This window comes from Emys orbicularis, chromosome 1, assembly GCF_028017835.1.
Source record: "Emys orbicularis isolate rEmyOrb1 chromosome 1, rEmyOrb1.hap1, whole genome shotgun sequence".
Classification (NCBI taxonomy): Eukaryota; Metazoa; Chordata; order Testudines; family Emydidae; genus Emys; species Emys orbicularis.
The window spans coordinates 165061278-165083528 of NC_088683.1; the positions used below are offsets into that span (position 1 = coordinate 165061278).

A 22251-nucleotide genomic window follows, 5' to 3' on the forward strand; every position below is an offset into this window, starting at 1 on the left:
AAAATCACTGTTGCTTTTATCTCTGGACTCACTGATCCACTCCTGACTGGAATAAAGAAACATCTGTTGCTAGGCAGCCAAAGCACCAGAACTTAGCAACGGTAGTACCTGCAGCAGAAACATGACGCAGTGATCAAAGGCATGTGATATGTAGTGCGAGTGAGAGCTCTGTAAATGTCTGCCAGGATGCAGAGAAACCCTAGGGGCCAGATAAAGGGATGACTGGGAGCTAGCTGAAGTTGAACTTCAGCCGCCAAGAGTGATAGTAACATATAACACTTGGAGTGGGGGTAGAGATGTGGGCTTGGGGGATAGTGTCATGATCCACAAAAGGAGAGTGCATCATGAGATGTCTTTTAAAAAAGCAAAATACTCACTAGTTTCAGTCTACTGTCCGCATAATACTCTGCCTGATATAGGATCAGAGCTCGGGTCCCTGGCTCCCAGTTTGGGAGTGCCTTGAAGGCAATGTATTCTGGCCTTGGAGGATAGAGAGTGCCTTGCATCATTCTAGCAACCCCCTACCCCTGGCTGAAGCAAAGAACTGCTTTGGGGTGAATTGGAGTGTTGGAAGAAACGTCACCATAGATTCATAGATTCTAGGACTGGAAGGGACCTCGAGAGGTCATCGAGTCCAGTCCCCTGCCCGCATGGCAGGACCAAATACTGTCTAGACCATCCCTGATAGACATTTATCTAACCTACTCTTAAATATCTCCAGAGATGGAGATTCCACAACCTCCCTAGGCAATTTATTCCAGTGTTTAACCACCCTGACAGTTAGGAACTTTTTCCTAATGTCCAACCTAGACCTCCCTTGCTGCAGTTTAAGCCCATTGCTTCGTGTTCTATCCTCAGAGGCTAAGGTGAACAAGTTTTCTCCCTCCTCCTTATGACACTCTTTTAGATACCTGAAAACTGCTATCATGTCCCCTCTCAGTCTTCTCTTTTCCAAACTAAACAAACCCAATTCTTTCAGCCTTCCTTCATAGGTCATGTTCTCAAGACCTTTAATCATTCTTGTTGCTCTTCTCTGGACCCTTTCCAATTTCTCCACATCTTTCTTGAAATGCGGTGCCCAGAACTGGACACAATACTCCAGCCGAGGCCTAACCAGAGCAGAGTAGAGCGGAAGAATGACTTCTCGTGTCTTGCTCACAACACACCTGTTAATACATCCCAGAATCATGTTTGCTTTTTTTGCAACAGCATCACACTGTTGACTCATATTTAGCTTGTGGTCCACTATAACCCCTAGATCCCTTTCTGCCGTACTCCTTCCAAGACAGTCTCTTCCCATTCTGTATGTGTGAAACTGATTTTTTCTTCCTAAGTGGAGCACTTTGCATTTGTCTTTGTTAAACTTCATCCTGTTTAACTCAGACCATTTCTCCAATTTGTCCAGATCATTTTGAATTATGACCCTGTCCTCCAAAGCAGTTGCAATCCCTCCCAGTTTGGTATCATCCGCAAACTTAATAAGCGTACTTTCTATGCCAATATCTAAGTCATTGATGAAGATATTGAACAGAGCCGGTCCCAAAACAGACCCCTGCGGAACCCCACTCGTTATGCCTTTCCAGCAGGATTGGGAACCATTAATAACAACTCTCTGAGTATGGTTATCCAGCCAGTTATGCACCCACCTTATAGTAGCCCCATCTAAATTGTATTTGCCTAGTTTGTCGATAAGAATATCATGCGAGACCGTATCAAATGCCTTACTAAAGTCTAGGTATACCACATCCACAGCTTCTCCCTTATCCACAAGACTCGTTATCCTATCAAAGAAAGCTATCAGATTGGTTTGACATGATTTGTTCTTTACAAATCCATGCTGGCTGTTCCCTATCACCTTACCACCTTCCAAGTGTTTGCAGATGATTTCCTTAATTACTTGCTCCATTATCTTCCCTGGCACAGAAGTTAAACTAACTGGTCTGTAGTTTCCTGGGTTGTTTTTATTTCCCTTTTTATAGATGGGCACTATATTTGCCCTTTTCCAGTCTTCTGGAATCTCTCCCGTCTCCCATGATTTTCCAAAGATAATAGCTAGAGGCTCAGATACCTCCTCTGTTAGCTCCTTGAGTATTCTAGGATGCATTTCATCAGGCCCTGGTGACTTGCAGGCATCTAACTTTTCTAAGTGATTTTTAATTTGTTCTTTTTTTATTTTATCTGCTAAACCTACCCCCTTCCCATTAGCATTCACTATGTTAGGCATTCCTTCAGACTTCTCGGTGAAGACCGAAACAAAGAAGTCATTAAGCATCTCTGCCATTTCCAAGTTTCCTGTTACTGTTTCGCCCTCTTCACTAAGCAGTGGGCCTACCCTGTCTTTGGTCTTCCTCTTGCTTCTAATGTATTGATAAAAAGTCTTCTTGTTCCCCTTTATTCCCGTAGCTAGTTTGAGCTCATGATTCAGTGTTTTGAGAAAGGCGGTGAGGTGTTTGTGTTTTTGGATTCTGCAGGGGGCTTATAGAAGCATCCCATTTTCTTCATAGAAGTGAGGCTAGAGGAAGGACAGGGTGGTGTTTTTCTAGGAAGCTATGTTGTTTATGTAATTGTGCCAGCATAGGAAATAACCATTTCAATGGGACAATAGGGAGTCAGAGAGATTCACTTTCCTCTAAGAGTCCCAAAGATTTATCCGTTCTTTTAAATCTGTCCTGCCTTCTCCCCAGACGTTCTCCTCAGCCAGAGGGATGGTAATTAGTATTAGTTCTTCAATCTCCTGGTTAGGATTATGGGGCACTGTTTAATGATAAGGTGCTTAGTGCATGTGTCTTTCTCCTGTCTCCACTCTGTGCTTGGAGCCTCTGCATGAGAGAACAAGTGACAAACACTACCCCAAGTTTCTCCTGTTCAGAAGTTCCCCAGTGTCATGAGATATCGGTGTGGTCCCGACAGAGCTGATGAAAGTTCCTTCTGAACCACTGGATGTTCTGAGTGAGCTCAGATTTCTTATATGGAAGATCATTTCCTGGTGGCAGTTTTTTATTGCACAGAGTAAGTTTCAGGTTCCACCTTCTACCAAAGTGGGTTCCTCTAGTTCTGGCTTGATACATATTGGCAGGAGATAGTGTGTGGGAAGATTCACTATTACTGGCCATGCTGTACTTCAACAGTGATGAAAGAGGCCTTCAGTTTCCAGAGCTGTTGATGCATCAGTTTTTATCTGGAAAATTAAAAATGAAAAGTTCATAAAGATAAGAGACCAAATTTGTACAATGTCTTCTATAATTAAGGAACAAGTTATTTAAGAAATATAACATTTAATCAGGAGTCAGTCAGGGCTGAGAAGCAAGGGAAAAAATATTATGTTGAAAATACTTTCTCTGTTCTATGGAATGGTGCACAAATAACAATCTGTGTAAGGATCCACCAGGGAGTTTGTTAGACAGAACTGTGGCAGTGTCTGGAAGTAACATTAATCACCATTTAAGTAGAGGCCAAGACGATTGGGATCAAAGCCTGGAATTGTTGCATAAATGATAGATATTTCATGATGTCCCAGGAACAGAACTGGATGAAAATGCATGGCCAAGTTCTTTAAAGAATTGTTAAATTGGATTCTGATCACAGTAAAGTTGTATTATTAATACTTAGTGGATGTTACAATAAGTAAATACAATCTTCTACGCACTTTCCAATCATCCAAGAAGGATGGTCCTTGCTTCAAGAAGCTCTCAAGCTAAGCATGGATAGAATAGGTAAAGGTTAGGGGGAAGAGCAAATAAGCCCCAATAGAAAAATCTATTAATGCTTCCCAACTAAGAGCTTTGGTCTTTGTAGTGCCATGATATCGACTTTGAAGGAAATATATAGTCTTGAACTTTGGCCAAAAAGTTGTAACAGCAGCACCTAAGCCAGTGCAATCAGTAAAAAGCAGGATCCTGAATGTTGCTGTTCTGAATGGGGTGAGGGGGAAGGGAGTGAATTGAAAGGATTCTCTGTACCTTGAGGTCTTTAAACCATGATTTGAGGACTTCAATAGCTCAGACATAGGGTTAGGGGGTTATTACAGGAGTGGGTGGGTGAGATTCTGTGGCCTGCGTTGTGCAGGAGGTCAAACTATACAATCATAATGGTCCCTTCTGACCTTAAAGTCTGAGTCTAGACTTACAGTTATAGCTACTGTAACTTAGCCATATTTCTCATAGGAATAGTGTCTTGTATATTACTATATAATAGGGTAGACTTGAATTTTTTCATGTATTTGTGCAATGTAGCCTAGTTATATTTTGCTGTAGGAACCAGAATTTGGAATTTTCTGACTGTCCTTGTTAAAATCTTATTATTTCATAAACACAATATTTTTAATCTAATTTCTTTGCAAGAAAAAAAAGATAGTGAGAAAATAAAAACTTAAATTTGGTAGTTAAAATGTTGCCGGTGTATTTTATTTGACTATGTAAGTCAATTCAAGTTTTGCATACTCAGGGCTGGTCTATACTAACACTAAGTCGATCTAAGTTACGCTACTTCAGTCAATTACATAACTGAAGTCGATGTAATTTAGGTTGACTTATAGAGGTGTCTACATCATGCTATGTCGATGGTTGACGATCTCCCGTTAATGTAGCTTCCACCTCTCAGGGAGGTGGAGTACAGACATCAGTGGGAGTGCTCACCCATCAGCTTAGCGTGTCTTCACCAGACCCGCTAAATCGACACCGCTGCATTGATCGCAGCAGTGCCAATTTAGCCAGTAGTGTAGACATGGCCTAGATTCCAAGGCCAGAGGGAACCACTTGCGCGATGTTTCAGAGTGCAGTGTCTAATAGGCACCAAGGAGAAATCCTGCCCCCTTGAAGCCAACCCATGGCTCCATTGAAGTCAATGGTTGTTTTGTCTTTGACTTCTTTGGGGTTAGGATTTCAGCCCAGAACTTTAAACCCAGAAGTGCCAAAGATTTAGAAAATCGTAGAATCATACAAATGTAGGACTGGAAGAGACTTTGATAGATCATCTAGTCCAGTCCCCAGCACTAAGACAGGACTAAGTATTGTCTACACCAGTGTGTCTCAACCTTTCCAGACTACTGTACCCCTTTCAAGAGTTTGATTTGTCTTGTGTACCCCCAAGTTTCACCTCACTTAAAAACTTACAAAATCAGACATAAAAATACAGAAGTGTCACAGCACACTATTACTGAAAAAATGCTTGCTTTCTCATTTTTACCATATAATTGTAAAATAAATCAATTGGAATATAAATATTGTACTTACATTTCAGTATATAGAGCAGTATAAACAAATCATTGCCTATGAAATTTTAGTTTGCTAGTGCTTTTTATGTAGCCTATTGTAAAACCAGGCAAATATCTAGAGGAGTTGACGTACCCCCAGAAGACCTCTGAGTACCCCCAGGGGTACACGTATCCCTGGTTGAGAACTACTGGTCTACACCATCGTTGACAGGTGTTTGTTCAACCTGTTCTTAAAAGCCTCCAGTGACTGAGATTCCACAATCTCCCTATGTAATTTGTTCTGGTACTTAACTACCCTGATGGTTAGGAAGTTTTCCCTAACATCTGACCTAAATCTCTCTTGCTGCAATTTAAGCCCATTACTTGTTGTCCTGCCCTCAGTGGTTAAGGAGAACAGTTTATCACTGTGACGGGTTCCCCCGGGGTGCAACCTGGAACTGGGGTGCCACTAAGCCCTCGGTCTGTCCAGCCTGGGCTCCCTCTCACACTGTGCTGCTGTGACAAGCTGCAAAGCCCTCCAAGCTTGCACTTTCAATAGCATTCACACAGGCACGGACACACCCAGCTGCAATTATATGCAGGCTTTGGCCCGCCACTGCATGAACCAACAAGGAACGTTCACCGGGTGGGGGATAAGCTTCTCCTAAGGCCTATTGTTTTTCCTAATGGCCCATTACCTTGAATAGGCCCTACACAGCCCACTATCTAGACTGGAAGCATTTTATCTAGTGGGTGTCATCCTACATGTGAAATACAGATACATAGTCAATATTCATAACTTCAGATAAAAAAAAGATTCATGCATACAAATAGGATCATCATATTCAACAAATCATAACTTTTCCAGCGACCCCACACATGACCCATCTTGTACAAAATGCATCATAATTATGCCATAACCATATCATAATAATATTACTATGAAGAATATGGGGTGCAGTGTCACAATCACCTTCCTCTTATAACAACCTTTTACATACTTAAAGATTGTTATCATGTCCCCCCTCAGTCTTCTCTTCTCCAGACTAAACAAACCCATTTTTTTTTCAGTCTTTCTTTGTAGGTCATGTTTTCTAGACCTTTACTCATTTTTCTTGCTCCCTGGAGCTTCTCCAATATGTCTACATCTTACATGAAGTGTGCTGCTCAGAACTGGACACAGTATTCCAGCTGAGGTCTTATTAGTGCTGAGTAGAGTGGAAGAATTTACTTCTCATGTCTTGCTTACAACACTCCTGCTAACACATCCCAAAATGATGTTTGCTTTTTTCATAATGGTATCTCATTTTTGACTCCTATTTAGTTTGTGATCCTCTGTAACCCCTAGATCATTTTCTGCCATACTTCTTTCTAGGCAGTCACTTACCATTTTGTATTTGTGCAATTGATTATTCCTTCCTATGTGTAGTATTTTGCATTTGTCCTTATTGAATTTCATCCTATTTATTTCAGCCTTTTCTCCAGTTTATCAAGATCATTTTGAATTCTAACCCTGTTCTCCAAAGCACTTGCTACCCCCTCCCAGCTTGGTATCATCTGCAAACTTTATAAGTGTACTCTCTATACCAGTGGTTCTCAACCAGGAGTCCGGGGCCCACTTGGGGGACCGCAAGAAGGTTTCGGGGGTCTGCCAAGTAGGGCTGGCATTAGACCTGCTTGGGCCCAGGGCAGAAAGCCGAAGCCCCACCACTTGGGGCTGAAGCCCAGGGCTCTAAGTCCCGCCACCCGGGGCTGAAGCTGAAGCCTGAGCAACTTAGCTTCGCAGGACCCCCTGTGGCATGGCGCACCGGGCAATTGCCCTGCTTCCTACCCCCTAATGCCGGCTCTGGCTTTTATATGCAAAAAAACAGTTGTTGTGGCACCGGTGGGCAGTGGAGTTTTTATAGCTTGTTGGGTGGGGAGGCCTCAGAAAGAAAAAGCTTGAGAACCCCTGCTCTAGACCATTCTCCAAATAGTTAATGAAGTTATTGAACAAAACTCGATAGATCATCAAACCGTCTCCTTTCCTGATGGAACTAGGGATTTCCTGGGACCTACCTGGCTGAATGGCTTGAATAAGGGGTGAAAGCCATAGAGTAGTGACCGTCCAGAGCTCTAAAGGACTATCTGAAATTTGAGTGGGAAGCCACATAGAGCTGAGCTCCCATACTTACGTCAGCTTTTGAAATTTTGTTCTTAAGAATAAAAGGAAAAGAGCAGGAAATTCTTGTTTGTTTCCTATAATAATTAACCCCTGTCCTTTGTCTGTGTGCATAACAATAGGTCTTTTATAGCATGATTATGCTTCGCTGGGCAAGGGAATGATCTGGATCACTCGATAAGCTGGGTGGAAGAAAGCAATATACATTTTAATATGACTAAATGTAAAGTGATGTGTAGGAGCAAAAATGCAGGCCATACTTACAGGATCTGGGACCCTATCCTGGGAAGCAGTGACTCTGAAAAAGACTTGGTGTCATGCTTGATAATCAGATGACATGAGCTCTCAGTAATGCAATCTTTGGATGTACAAACGGGGGAATCTTGAGCAGTGGTAGGGAGATTATATTACCTCTGTATTTGGCACTGGTGCGACAACTCCTGGAATAATTGGTCTAGTTCTGGTGTCTGTAATTCACAAATGATGTTGATAAATAAGAGAGGATTCAGAGGAGAGCCGCAAGAATGATTAAGGGATTGGAAAATATGCTTTATAGTGTTAAACTCAAAAAGCTCAATCTGTTAAATTTAACAAAATGACAGTTAAGAGGTGACCTGATCAGTCTAAAAGTATCTAAATGCAGAACAAAAGATGGATAATAAAGAACTTTTTAGTCTAGTAGCCAAAGGTCTAAAGATCCAATGGTTGGAAGTTGAACCTAGACCTATTCAGAGTAGAAATAAAGTGCAGGTTTTTAACAGTGTGGATAATAAACCATTGGAATAACTTACAGGAAGTAGTGGATTCTCCATCAGTGGCAATTTTTAAATCAATTTTAAAATCTGTTTTTCAAACAGATATGTTTTAGTTCAACAACAGCTATTAGACTTGAAGCAATAATTAATTCAGGGAAGTCTATGGCCTGTGTTACAGAGGAGGTCAGACTAGATGATCACAATGGTTCCTTCTGGCTTTATAATCTATGAGATAGTCTTCAACTAAGAATGCAATCTAATAGAAAACAAAGGGAGCAGACTGTCTCTCACACATTGAAGAAGATGCTCTGTAATAAGGTGACATCAGTTCACCTTTGGCCTATTTTGAATAGACAATAAATTGTAAGAGGGACATCAACAAAGGCTTCTTGCTTAATTTTATGGATTAAATAATTATTTAATGCTTTACACATTTATAGCACTGTATATTAAGTAATCTTCCTAACACAGTGAGGCAGGTAAACATCAGTATTATCTTCATTTAATAGATGGGCAAACTTAAGCAGAAAGTGTATTTTATTTTATTTTTATTTTGAGTAGTTCGCTACTCCAAAGACAAGTCTAACTCAGATAGAAACAATACAGAGGACAACAATTGAATCTCAAGCATGTGCAGAAATATGGTCTGTGGAGGAAGTGTAGAGAGGGGTTTGCAAATAAAGTAGGTTTTTAAAGAGGATTTTGGAGGATGAGAGGGGCACTTAATCTGTTACAGTGCTGTATCAAAATGAGAGCAAGATTGTACACTTGACAGCAAGCAAATATGCAGTAATCCCGGCATATTACATAGATGTGTCATATATTGAAAAAGAGATAAGCCACCACTGCGAAAATATCCAATTTTCATTGGTTTGTGACAATTCTGCCTTTATTAACATAGTAAAAATAAAATGGTTTGCATAATTGGGCAAAATAAAATGAAGATGCAATTGGAAAGGATATTCCTATGACTATACAGAGAACCAAACCTCAGTATGTTTTCGCCAAAGGAAAAAACGCTGCAATAATGTGAGAGCATTGTATGCTATTTCAAAACTGTTTTTCTTCAAAGAAGGAAAACCATGCAGTTCTCATTCAGGACTAGGTACATGCCAAATTAAAAAATCTTTTTGAGTTTTCAGAGTGAGAAAATGTGTCTGGAAAATATTTTTAAATAGACACTTTTAAAAAAAATATTCAGATAACTCAAAACTGGCTGAATGGATTGTTCTGAAATTTTCTCTCCCACCCAAGAAAAAAAGTCATTTCTGGATTCAGACTAAGTGCAAGAAATGTTGTGCCCAAAAGATATTTTCCACAAATGATAAGTGTGCATTATGAATAGGTCAGTGGCAACTACATTGTGAACTGATCTAATCCTAGAAACCTAGGTGCTATGATAATATAAATAATAATAATAAGAGTCAGAATTCCTGTACTGTGTGGCTAAAGCTATACAGATAGGAGTGTATGGAAAGGTCAGCGAGGAACTCAAAGTATTCAGCAATTTAAAAATCAATAAATATTTGTTGGAAAATAGCAACCAAAAGAAAATGGAATTGGGATTAATACAAATCTGTGCAGGTGGTGTAAATCAGTACCTCAGGTAATTTTAGACTTGCCTGTGGATATTTCCACTTTCAAGAGTGCTGCTGAGTTTTCGAAGCCATCTAGAAAAGCCATGCTCTTTAGGGCCATGTAAGTGACCCCTCACAGATCTGAACATTTCTATCCAAGTCTGTGAAAGAGATGAGCCGTCCCAACTGCTTCAGTCCCTTTTTTCTGCAGTTACCTGTGGACATAAGGATCCATTGCTCTATGCTTGGAGTATTTTGTTTGGTTTTTAGGCCAAGCCTGTGTTGTTTCTAGATTACTTGTTTTAGTAATTTAGTCTTAATAGCTCAGGGTAGATGTTCATGATTAGGTTGGTTCTGAAGGACAACAGTTACTGATGAGTAACTTTTCTCTTCTTTTTCTGAATACTAAGTGAACCAGACATCAGAGCAAAGAATTCAATCTGCTCTTCTCTCTAACTTTTGACAGCTTTTATGAGTGGGCGGAGGGAGGAGGCATTTGAAAGGCAGACATACCTCAGAGGATTGTAACTGAACTTGTGGCCTTAGCCACTCCTTGCTGAAACTCAAAATATCCATATTCTGTCATAATATGGCACAATAAGGTGCCATTTATCTCCAGTGTTTTGATTATAATTGAGCTACTGTGATATAGAGAATACTGGTTGCATCCTCAGTGAAGACTAATGTCTTTAGTATATGTGAGGGAGAAGGTCTTAAAATAAAAATCTTTTAAGCCGGGACATTGAGAATGAATTAATGTTTATATAGCACTTTGGGATTTTCGGGTGCAAGACATTAGAGAAGAGGGCATGTAGCTCTTTTTAAACAGAGGTGCCAAGAGTGATCCTGGGAATTAGACTAGTGAGCCTTACTTCATTGCCAGCAAAACAAATAAACACCTAGATGATCAGAACATGATCAAGACTAACCACTGTGACTTCTGCTAAGGAAAATTATGCTTCATTAATCTATTAAATCCTTTAAATATGTCTTTTGTGAAGGTGGATAAATCAGAACCAGCTGACATAATTCATCTGCACTTCCAAAAACCCTGGGACAAAGTCCTTCTCAAGAGGCTATTAGGCAGCTAAGGCCTTGATTTAGCGAAGCATGGCATGTGTTTAAATCTACGCATGTGCTTAGTTTAACTGCTTTGCTGGAAACGAATGGACTCAAGTGTGTGTTTAACATTAAGTATCTGCTTTAAATGGGCCAAAATTACGGGGTGAGAGGCAAAATATTGGATCAGAAATTAAAGCAGAGACTATGAATAAATTGTTAATTTTTACCATACCAAGAGATGAACAGGGGTGTCACAAGGATCGCTACTATGATCAGTGTTTATAATATATTTATTAATGATCTGGAAAAGTGGGTGAACAATGAGATGGCAAAATTTGCAGAGGATACAAAAGTATTTAGGGCAGTGAAGACCAGAGAAAACTGTGAGGAACTTCAGCAAAACCTAACAAAGCTAGGTTAATTGACAGCACAACAGCTGATGAGAGTCATTATTGACAAATGCAAGGTAATACATTTAATAAAGTAAGGTGAATGAGTAATTCAAATTATTCCTTCCAATGTGTAATCTGTGGGAAGATACTTGGGTTTCATTTTGTGCACAGCTCAATGAAGTTCTCTGTTCAGTGTACAGTAGCGTTCAAAACTGCAAATAAAATGTTAGGATGGATAGAGAATAGGATGAAAAATAATATATATATATATTATAATATAATATTGAATATATTAGAATAACATTATATACACCAATAGTGTACCCTCACCTTGAATACTGTGTTCAGTTCTGTTCACCCTATCTCAAAAAAGTTATCACAAAAGAGATTGAAAAGAACGGGACTATTTACTTTAGAGAGGAGTAAAAAGGGACATAATAAAGGTACACATAATAATGAATGGCATAAAGAAGGTAGACCAGGGGTTTCTGTCCCACTTTCTCCTAATACAAGAGCAAGGGCATGTTCAGTGAAAATGAAACAGAAATCTCAGCCTGTCTCTCTGACATTTCTTTGTGGGTGTCTATAGTTGTCAGTGCAAGTTCAGCATGGCTAAAACACAGCTCTCAGTTTTCCCCCTCAAGCTTCCTCCCATCTCCTTTCTCAATCAATGTGGACAACATCACCATCTTGCCTGTCATTCAGGCCCATAACCTGAGCATCTTCTACACACACAACTGCAAAGCTACCTCATTATCCTCCTTCAGATCCCTCCTCCAACTTTCCTTTTTATGATGCCTACAAAAAAACTTGACAATGGTTAGGCCGCTGGTGTGTTGAGATCACTGGTGCTCATCCTGACCAGTATTGTCTCATTGTTTCCTTGTACTCCATCATCAGTAAGTCCGTATCCATCTGTTGTGTCTAGTCTTATACTTTAGATTGTAAGCTCTTTGGTGCAGGGACAATCCTTGTTTTGTGTTTGCACAGTGAGCACAGTGGAATCCTGATCCATAAGTTGGGCTTCTAGGCGCTACAGCAGGGGTCGGCAACGTTTGGCACGTGGCTCGCCAGGGTAAGCACGCAGCAGGTTCGGCCGATCGCGGCCCCCACTCGCTGTGGTTCGCCGTCCCGGGCCAATGGGGGCAGCGGGAAGCTGCGCGGGCGAGGGATGTGCTGGCCGCGGCTTCCCGCCGCCCCCATTGGCCCGGGACGGCGAACCGTGGCCGGGGGGGCCGCGATCGGCCGAACCTACCGCGTCAGCAGGTAAATAAACTGGCCCAGCCCGCCAGGGTGCTTACCCTGGCGAGCCGCGTGCCAAATGTTGCCGACTGCTGCGCTACAGCAATATAAATAATAATAAAGGAAATATTTCATACAATATACAATTAGCCTGTAGAATTCATAGCCTCAGGTAAGCATTGAGGCCAAGATCTTAGCAAGAGTAAGAAAAAAGTGTATATTTATATGAATGATAAGACTCTGCAGTTATATTAGTAAGAATTAAGGAAACATCCAGAAGTTTGGAAGGGATAGAAAACCTCAGTCTTCAGGATAGAAACTGACCACAGCTGATATGAGTTAGGAAGAAATGTCCCTGTCATGGGGTCCACTCGCTGCAGGTGTCACTGCCTCCTGGCAGTTCTGGGGATTAGCTCTGCCAGGCCAGTGCCCTTCTCTGGCGGTGTCTCCCCTGTCATCCTCTCGCTCCAGGAAACGCAGCCTTCTTTTTGTGACTCTGCCGTCTTGTCTGGTCACTCAGCGTTCCCCCCCTTTTGGGGTATAGTCCGTCAAAGTCTCTGTCACTCCCACAGCGACCCAGGCACTCTTCTGGTTCACTGTCCTGCCAGTGCCACTTCCTCAGTGGCAGGTAGGGGAACCCGAGCCTGCCCTCTCCTCCGGGTTCCAACCCAGGAACCCTACAACACACAGCCAATGTCTCTGTAGTCCCCAACCTTACTGCTTATCTCTGGGCTGCTTCCTACCCCACATGCCACAAGCTCTCTTCTTCACCCGGCTCTCTTCAGGGTACACCCTTCCCTCCGGGCCAGGCCTCTAGGGTCCTACGCTTTCCCCAGGTTCCTTCCTTCCCTCTCTACTAAACAGAGGGTGACTGCAAACTTCTTTCTGGCTGCCAGCTTCCTGGGTTTATACTAGCCCAGCCCCCCTCAGCTCAGGTGAGCTTCCTCCTAATGAGGGTTTTCTTCCCACTCTTCATTCCCCCAGTTTACAGCCTAATTGGTTGATTGGGCCTACTTGAGTCCTCTCACAGCCAGTGTGAAGACTACACCCCATCACAGTCCCTATGAGCATGTTAGCCCATAACTCCCACCCTACTGCAGGGTTCTTGTACCTTGCTCTGAAGCATGGAGCTGGTTGGAACATCTTCACCAAAATGTTCTGTTTTGTTGAAGATGTATTGTTTTTGGGAGATCCAGCTCTAGGCCCTGCTCTGCCTGAAGTGGTGTGAGCTGGGATGAAAAGTGCTGCTCTGAATCAGGTAAAGCAGGGGCTTGAACCTGGGTCTCCCACATCCCGGATGAGCACCCTAACTGCCAGGCAAAAGAAAGAAAGAGAGAGACAGATGTACACCCACCACCTCTTTCCAAACACAATTCTATTTGCACAAAAACATTCAAAAGGTTTTAATTTCATTCCACTGCCTAATGAAAACAAAACAAGCGGAACCTCAAAAGTTGCAGTGAAATGGAATTGTCATCCTCCAATCATTTCTCCTGAATCCTCCAATACTGGAGATTGGATTAGATCAGTGGTTTTCAAACTGCAGGTTGTGACCCAGTTCTGGGTCACGTAATGGAAGGCGACCAGCACCGCCGACTGGGCCATTAAAAGCCCCGTCGGCGGTGCTGCCCGGCTAAGGCAGGCTAGTTCCTACCTGTTCTGACACCGCGCTGCACCCCAGAAATGGCCAGCAGGAGGTCCGGCTCCTAGGCAGGGAGGCAACGGGGCTCTAGGTGCTGCCCCTGCCCCGAGCACTGGCTCCGCATTCCCATTGGCCGGTTCCTGGCCAATGGGAGCTGAGGGGGTTGGTGCCTGCGGGCGAGAGCCACGCAGAGCAGCTTGCGTGCCTCCGCCTAGGAGACGGACCTGCTGCTGGCTGCTTCTGGGGCGCAGCACGGTCCACGGTGCCAGGATAGGCAGGAAGCCTGCCTTAGCACCCCTGCTGTGCTGCTGACTGGGAGCTGCCCGAGGTAAGCCTGTGCCCCAATCCTGCACCCTAATCCCCTGCCCTAGCCATGAGCCCCCTCAAACCCGAAGTCCTTTCCTGCACCCCAAACCCCTCATCCCTGGTCCCACCCCAGAGCCCTGACTCTCTCCTGCACCCCAACCCTCTGTCCCAGCCCTGAGCCCCCTCCCACACCCCAAACCCCTCATCCCTAGCTCCATTGGGTCGTGGGCATTAACAATTTTCTTCATCTGGGTCACCAGAAAAAAAGTTTGAAAACCACTGTGTTAGATGGATCATTGTTTGAGCCAATTTGGCAATTTTCATGTTCCTGTGCAGAAACTATTTTTTTCCCCTTTAAAAGACACACTGCAGGAGTGAAATGTGTTTAACTAGGGGCAGAGCATTATGCAGATGAATTAATAGAGGAGGGAGGAGAAGGGAAGCCAGTGTTCTGACTTATCTAGATGACATACACTCCCCAACTGATGACTGGTACTCTCTGAAAAGCTCAAGTGGGATGGCAAATCCCAGGAGAGGTGAAGGGAACATAGCATCTCTACCCATGACTGTCCAGAGTTCGGCTACTGGCTAATAGAGCTGGGAATTGACAAATCAATTATTAAATGAACATGTGGCATCTGTAAACCAGGCATGTCACTCCAGTCAATTGTTTTGCAAGCATTTGTATCACCTTATGAAGCCTGATGTTCTCCACTACTCCTTTATTATATATTATTGAAAAATTATTCTTGTATACTACAAAGTCGCAAATTGTTGAAAAGCACTGCAACCAATGAGATCTAATGCCTCATCTATTCATCTGATTAAAATATGCTGGAAGATTATCTGTCCAGTGTTAGTGCCTAGTAACCTAATGCTGTCTAGGAGACACAAAGCTTTCTCTCTCAGTTTTTATGCCGAAGGTTATTTGTTATGCATATTTGCTAGGATTAGTGTTAAATTCCTCCAGTTTTATTTAGTAATGCTTGTGATTTCTTTTGTACGTTGTCACTGAAAATTAATCCTAACTAGCCCCTAATCTGCAGCTTTGATTTGCTTTGGCTTCTTACTGCACTTAAATATGTACTGTCCCTGTTTGGAGGGTCTTTAAGAAGTAGCTTGTTTTACTATTCACCTGGATTTTAAAGTGGTTACTCTTTTTTTAAAAAAAGTCATAAATTATTGTAAGCTGCTGAAATGACTCTGTCTAATTAATTCTTCCTTCCCACTCCTATATACTCAGAAATGTGAGCACATAACCCCTTCCACTACTGCAATTGGCTGAAACTGTGGACCTGGACTGTGGGAGTTTGCCACTCTATTGCTCTAAGGTTGCCATCTATTTGGGTTTTTTTCTATATTGCTCCATTTATATTCTGCAAGTGCATTGTTATTAGGAAAATGGCATCTGTCTATTGGTTAAAGCGGGGCAGTGGGAGCCAGCACTCTAGGGTTCTAGTCCCCGCTCTGCCACTGATTTCCTATCACGCTTTTGGCAAATCATTTATCCTCTCTGGGCCCCAGTTTCCACTGCTGGGAAGTGGAGATGATAATCTCCCGATCAGAGATGTGGCGTGTGGCTTGATATCTGTTTGTGAAGTGCTCTGATGAGATGAGTTGCTATATAAGCACGGTGGTGGTGGTAACAGTAGATTATTCTGTTGAGATTTTAAACTGGCCTTGTCCATGGCGCATGCGAGGTCATGCCGGTGGGGGCGGAGCAGCGAACTCTTCAAAATAGCACCCTCTGTCCTGTGCAGCGTGATATAAGACAAAACATGACCGGTTTTATATCTGTACCGGGCAGGATAGACCTTGAAAAAATAGGACTGGATGAATGGCCTGCCTAGCCAGATTTATAAATTTGCCCAGTGGCCTTTTCAGTGGGGGGAAGTCCTAACCCTCTTACTCTGAATAGTTGAGGAGGATTATCATGAGGAGATTTTTTGGGGGGGAATTCTTCTCCCAGACATTTTGCTATGGGAGAGGATGACATGGGCCAGTGAAATGAATTCCATTGGTTCAGCTTTTGAAATGCTGTAGTACTGAGTGATCTTTCTGGAAGCACAAGAAATTCTGCAGCTAGGATGAAATCTGAAAGTGCCATGGGAGAAAAGTACATATTGATGGATCTATCATGGTTCATTATTTAAAGAACTTTGTGCCAAAGGAACTGGGTTAAAGTGTTCCAAACATATCTGATCCCCTCTCACGAAGTAGTCTGTCTTCTCTCCCCCAGATGAGCAAAATCTTAATAACCTTAGTAAAGAAGAAACACAAAAAGTTGAATGGTAGAATTCCGGTATCCTTTATTCCTCTACAACATAGATTTTACTAACTGCATTTAAAACCGGTGAGTATAAAAGTCCAGTAGAGAGCAGGTCTATGTTACCCACAGGCCCAGATACATGATGAATATTTTAATCAAACAGTGTGCGAGTGCCAACCAGATAGACTGGTGAATGGCTAACCGTTATTTATGATAAAGTTTAAAAACAGAGATCTTCAGCCAGTGGTATAGCAGCTATTTCACAACAAGTAGTTCAGCCTTTGCTATTCCTTTGCTTCTTCCCTTTCTTCCTTGGCTCCCCCTCCCCCCCCCATCCCCCCCCAATGTGGCTGTTGGTTGTAGGAATTTAGGGGATGGAGGATCCCTTCCTCTTTTCCCTCTGCAACTGTCCTAGTAATCCCTTAATTGTTGAATATAGAATGGTGACTGTGATGGGTTGGATCACAGAAACCCCCTTGGGAACTGCCAACTGATGTGCTGAAACTACTTCTAACCTGTTTTCCTTGCCAGCTTGGGACTCCAGTGCCCTGCCTGGTTTGAGCCAGACACACTAGCCTGCTGCAAACCCAGATCCAGGTCTGAACCACGTCCCCCAAAAGCTGCAGGTTTAACTGAAAACAGCTTAAGAAGTGTTCCTGTCTCCAGCATTCAGATGCCCAACTCCCAATGGGGTCCAAACCCCAAATAAATCCGTTTTACCCTGTATAAAGCTTATACAGGGTAAACTCATAAATTGTTCGCCCTCTATAACACTGATAGAGAGAGATGCACAGCTGTTTGCCCCTACAGGTATTAATACATACTCTGGGTTAATTAATAAGTAAAATGTGATTTTATTAAATACAAAAAGTAGGATTTAAGTGGTTCCAAGTAGTAACAGACAGAAAAAAGTAAATTACCAAACAAAATAAAATAAAACATGCAAGTCTATGCCTAATACAGTAAGAATGTGATTACAGATGAAACCTCACCCTCAGAGATGTTCCAGTAAACTTCTTTTACAGACTAGCCTCTTTCTAGTCTGGGTCCAGCAATCGCTCACACCCCCGTGGTTACTGTCCTTTGTTCCAGTTTTTTTCAGGTATCCTTTGGGGGTGGAGAGGCTATCTCTTGAGCCAGCTGAAGACAAAATGGAGGGGTCTCCCAGGGGTTTAAATAGACTTTCTCTTGTGGGTGGACACCCCTCCCTTCCCCTGTGTAGAATCCAGTTACAAAATGGAGTTTTGGAGTCACATGAGCAAGTCACATATCCATGCATTACTCAGAACTTACAGGTAGAAGCCATTGTTCACATGCCACCTTGAACGTCCTCAGGTAGACTTCTTATGTGGATTGGAGTCTTCCAAGATCCATTGTCTGTTAAGTGTTTATTGATTGGGCACTTAACTTGCAAATTCCTTTCTAAAGAAGCTGACCAAATGCCTTACTAAGGCTACTTAAAATCAAACAAGTACACAGCCAATATTCATAACTTTGAGTACAAAAATGATACATGCATACAAATAGGATGAATATATTCAGTAGATCATAACCTTTGCAGAGATATGTTACATGGCCTATCTAGCATAAAACATATTCCAGTTATGTCATATTTACTTTCATAAGCATATTTCCATAAAGCATTATGGGATGCAACGTCACAGTGACAATTCCCTTCTCTGCCACAGATTTCCTGAGTGACCTTGGGCAAGTCAATTAGGCTGAGTCTACACTGCAAAACAATAGGGCTCAAACCCTGGGTCTGGTCTTGACTTGGTCTTGAACCCTCCATCCCCACGGTGTCCTGGGATCCTAGGTCCGAGTCAGTCTGAGAGATTTGTTTGTAGATGGAAAGGGGGTTTGAGCTCAAGCCTGAATCTGAGCCTGGGCTTACATTGCAGTGTAGACATACCCATTATATCTCTGTGCCTCGGTCAGCTCTCTGTATAATGGGGATAATATCTACCTACCTACAGGGGTGTTGTGAGGTTAAATACGTTAAAAATTAGGAGCTGCTTAGATCCTGTGGTAAGGGAGGGGCCATATGACCAGTTAAGATAAATTCTACCTCAGGTTTCTTGTGTGACCTTGGGCACATTCATCTCTCTGGGCCTCAGTCCCCATAGGGTAGATGTTATCCCAATGTTACCAATCTCACAGAAGTATTGTGATGATACATTTATTAATGTTTGTGAGGCACCATATCAAAACATACCTTGACACCAAAAACTCGGTCTCCACTCATTTCTAAATGCCAAAATTCCAAACAGCTGGCCCCCAGCCAGATGCCAAAACCTCCAGATTTCCCTCCATAACAAAAATAGGTCACATTTTGAAAATGGGAAATTTTGGGGAAAGCATAAATTGAAAAGCTTCCTCAAATTACAATTTGTATTGAATTTAACATGAAAACGACAGAAGACGATATTGGAGGTACTGCACTAAATCAAATAAAGAACTTGCCCCTCTTCTTGAATTTAGCTGAAGCTGCCATCAATATGTTAGTGTGATGCAAAATTCAGCGCCGCTGTGCTGGAGAAATCTGTGGGTCCTGCAGAATTCAGGTCCTGAGCATTTAGGAAACTTGATTATTAGTTTTCAGTCATAGTCTTAGCTACTGAGCTTATTCTGGACAGTGCTAAAAAAAACCCTTTCATATTAGAGAATTGTTAATTAAGGCATTTAATGACCATGCGTCAATCCTTGCTCCATTGAAGTCAATGGAAGTTTTGCCATTGACTTCAATAGGAGCAGACTTCACCCCATATCTGCAAGTGTTGAGCAAATACTTTACATTGAACGCCTATAGATTGAGTGATGGATTCTGCTCAGTAACTCTCATCCATTGTACTCCATGCGCCTTCTGCTTTTTGGTAAACTTTTTACCAAATGTCTTTCTTGGACTTTGAATGACGAAGTGTAAGCCCCATCTCTTTGTCATATAGGCTGTCTAGGTGTTTATATTGCATCCATCACCATAGTGTGCCCCAGTATACTCATCTAAAGAAATAACAATACCTCAATACAAACATCACAACACAATGGCAGGATGTCTCAGTATGGTTATTCTGTGGCTCTACACCTTGTCCTCTCCCTCCCCTGCCCCTAAGACAGGCTACTAGAAGAGAATGGGAGGCATTTTCCCCTCTCTCTTCTTTCCCTTTCCCTATGCCTTCTTGGAACAACAAGAAGAAATCCTGGGAGCAACAGTTAATTTACTTCAAGTTCCCAGTGCCTCATTTGGTCTTCAGTATGGGGTCATCTCTATGATCATCTCTGCTTGCTCTTGAACAAATGTCTGGAAACCCTAGAACAGTGATCCCCAACCTTTTCAGTGTGGCGGGCGCCTGATGACTAGCCGCTGGGGAGCGTGGCCGCCGGACAAGCAGCCGCCGAAATGCCGTCGAGAAGTAGCATCATCAAGAGGCGTCGCCGCCGAAAATCAGCGGCATTTCGGTGGCGACGCTTCTTGACGTTGCCGCTTCTCGGTGGTATTTTGGCGGCTGCTTTTCCGGCGGCCAGTAGGTGGGTGCACATAAATGCCACGGCTGGCGCCACGGCGCCCGCAGGCACCGCGTTGGGGACCCCTGCCCTAGAACTATATGAAGTGCTCCTGAGAGTTGCAGGAAGTTCTGGAGCACAGGCTGGGTTATCCTGTGGTTACAGTGTTTCTACTAAGTTCTGCCTACTGTTGCATTGTATGCTAGACTGACATAGTTTCTCAAAGGATCTGATCCTGTGAACACAAGTCCCATCCCACCCCACTTCAGTGGGTTTGTTGATGGGTAGCAGGACCAGCTCCAGCTTTTTTGCCATCCCAAGCGGCGAAGAGGGGGGAAAAAAAAAAGCCATGATTGGTGGCACTTTGGCAGCTGCTCTACTGCGCCGCTTCATTCTTCAGTGGCAATTTGGCAGCCGGTCCTTCCCTCTGAGAGGGACTGAGGGACCCGCCGCCGAAGACCCAGACGTGCCACCCCCTTCCATGGGCCGCCCCAAGCACCAGCTTGCTGCGCTGGTGCCTGGAGCCGGCCCTGATGGGTAGGTATACTCAATAGTAAGTGTTTTCAAGAACGAGCTCCAAAAAGATGTGGGACCATATTTTTCTTTGTTGTACCTTCATGGACTTCCATGGAGTTACATCAGGAATGAGCTTTTGTACGCATTTAATTAATCATGTTTGTTACAGTTGTGCCTAGGGACTAACCAAGAGTGGGGCCCCATTGTGCAGTACTCACACAGAGTAGTAGACAGTCCCTATCCTGAGGAGCTTGCAATCTAAATATTTTAAATGGATGTTTATATAAATGGAGTTTTGGGTGCAAATATAGGGTGAAGTCAGTGGGAGTTTTGCCATTGACTTCAATATGGCCAGGATTTCACCAATCACATTATTCATACATTACTGCAAAAAGTTATTTCAACAACTGAATGAAAACTCATTTGGAGAATCACTTCCAAAGGATTTCAGAAAGGTTAGGATATCTGAATTCTGCTCTGCTTTATTTCAGCTTTATAGAGATAACATAAATGCTGTGTTTTGACAAGAAAACAGGTAGTATATGAAGTACCTGCTATACCTATATACTGTAAATTTCATTAATTATTTTATGAATGTGTGTGTTTGTATCTCCAAAGGGCTAACTGGAAAGATCATAAAAGCCATCCTTGATGGGGGTTTTGAAATCTCGGCTTTGCAGTTGGTAAGTATCCTCATGCATTTCATATGTTTCCGTTTCCCATTTAACTGGATCTAGAGCAAAGTTGCATGATTGCCACTTTCTTTAATTAAAAAAAAATCTCAACATAGGAACGTGGACTGTCAAATTAAAGATGTATTGGGAAGAATGTTGGAAGCCTGGCACTTCTATGTACATCTGTGATGCAGAATGAGTCTCTGTCTTAAGATTTTATACTGCTGCCTCTCATCGTAGTATGTGAGTGCCTTCCACATAAAATCAATAGCAATAATAGAGTCCCTAGTGGACTTCATGGAGTCTCTGGTGCCTCTCCCTTTTTTAGCATCAGAACTGTTTGGGGGTATGTTTTTGTTTGTTTGATTGGGTGATATGGTTGTTGCAGGGTTTTTGGGGAGGGTTGTTTTCATTTTGTGTTTTCATTTTTTTGAGGGGACAGTTATTTTTGTAGATGGGGTGACAAGGTTGTAAACATTAGGATTTTTTTCTTTTAAATTTATGGCTGGTGTATCACTGATGGGGGATCTTGGACAAGTCCAAGTCACTTTGCCTCTCCGTGCCTCAGTTTCTTCATTTGTAAAATGGCAGTAATGATTCTGACATCTTTTATAGAGCACTTTGAGATCTACTCATGAAAAGTGCTAAGTATTAATAATAATCTGCTTAGAGTTTTTTTTATATAACATTTAGTGTGAATTTAAGATAGGATTTTCAAAGTTGCCTAAGGGATTTTGAAAATCCCACCCTTAATACTTGTGAAAGCCTTTGAGACTGAAATCATCTATTTGGCCACAGAGCAGTTTCAACATGGGAAGAAGCAAAGCGAACGTTTCCCCCACATAGCCCCCACTAATATGCTTCAATCCTGACCTGGAAGGACAGACTCGAGAGCTCAGAAGGTAGTTCAGCCTCCTTGGCCTATTTGCTTGCTCATTGAGACTCCATTAATGAATCAATTAG

General features: G+C 42.6%; 1 protein-coding gene across 1 annotated transcript in view; it reads left to right on the forward strand.

Moving 5' to 3' along the window:
* NME7 (NME/NM23 family member 7) overlaps positions 1-22251 on the forward strand; it is a 174760-nt gene that overhangs the window by 78315 nt on the left and 74194 nt on the right. The window contains exon 8 of the mRNA XM_065417040.1: positions 21233-21297. Coding sequence (XP_065273112.1) covers positions 21233-21297 — 65 coding nt within the window. The remainder of the gene's footprint in view (positions 1-21232; positions 21298-22251) is intronic.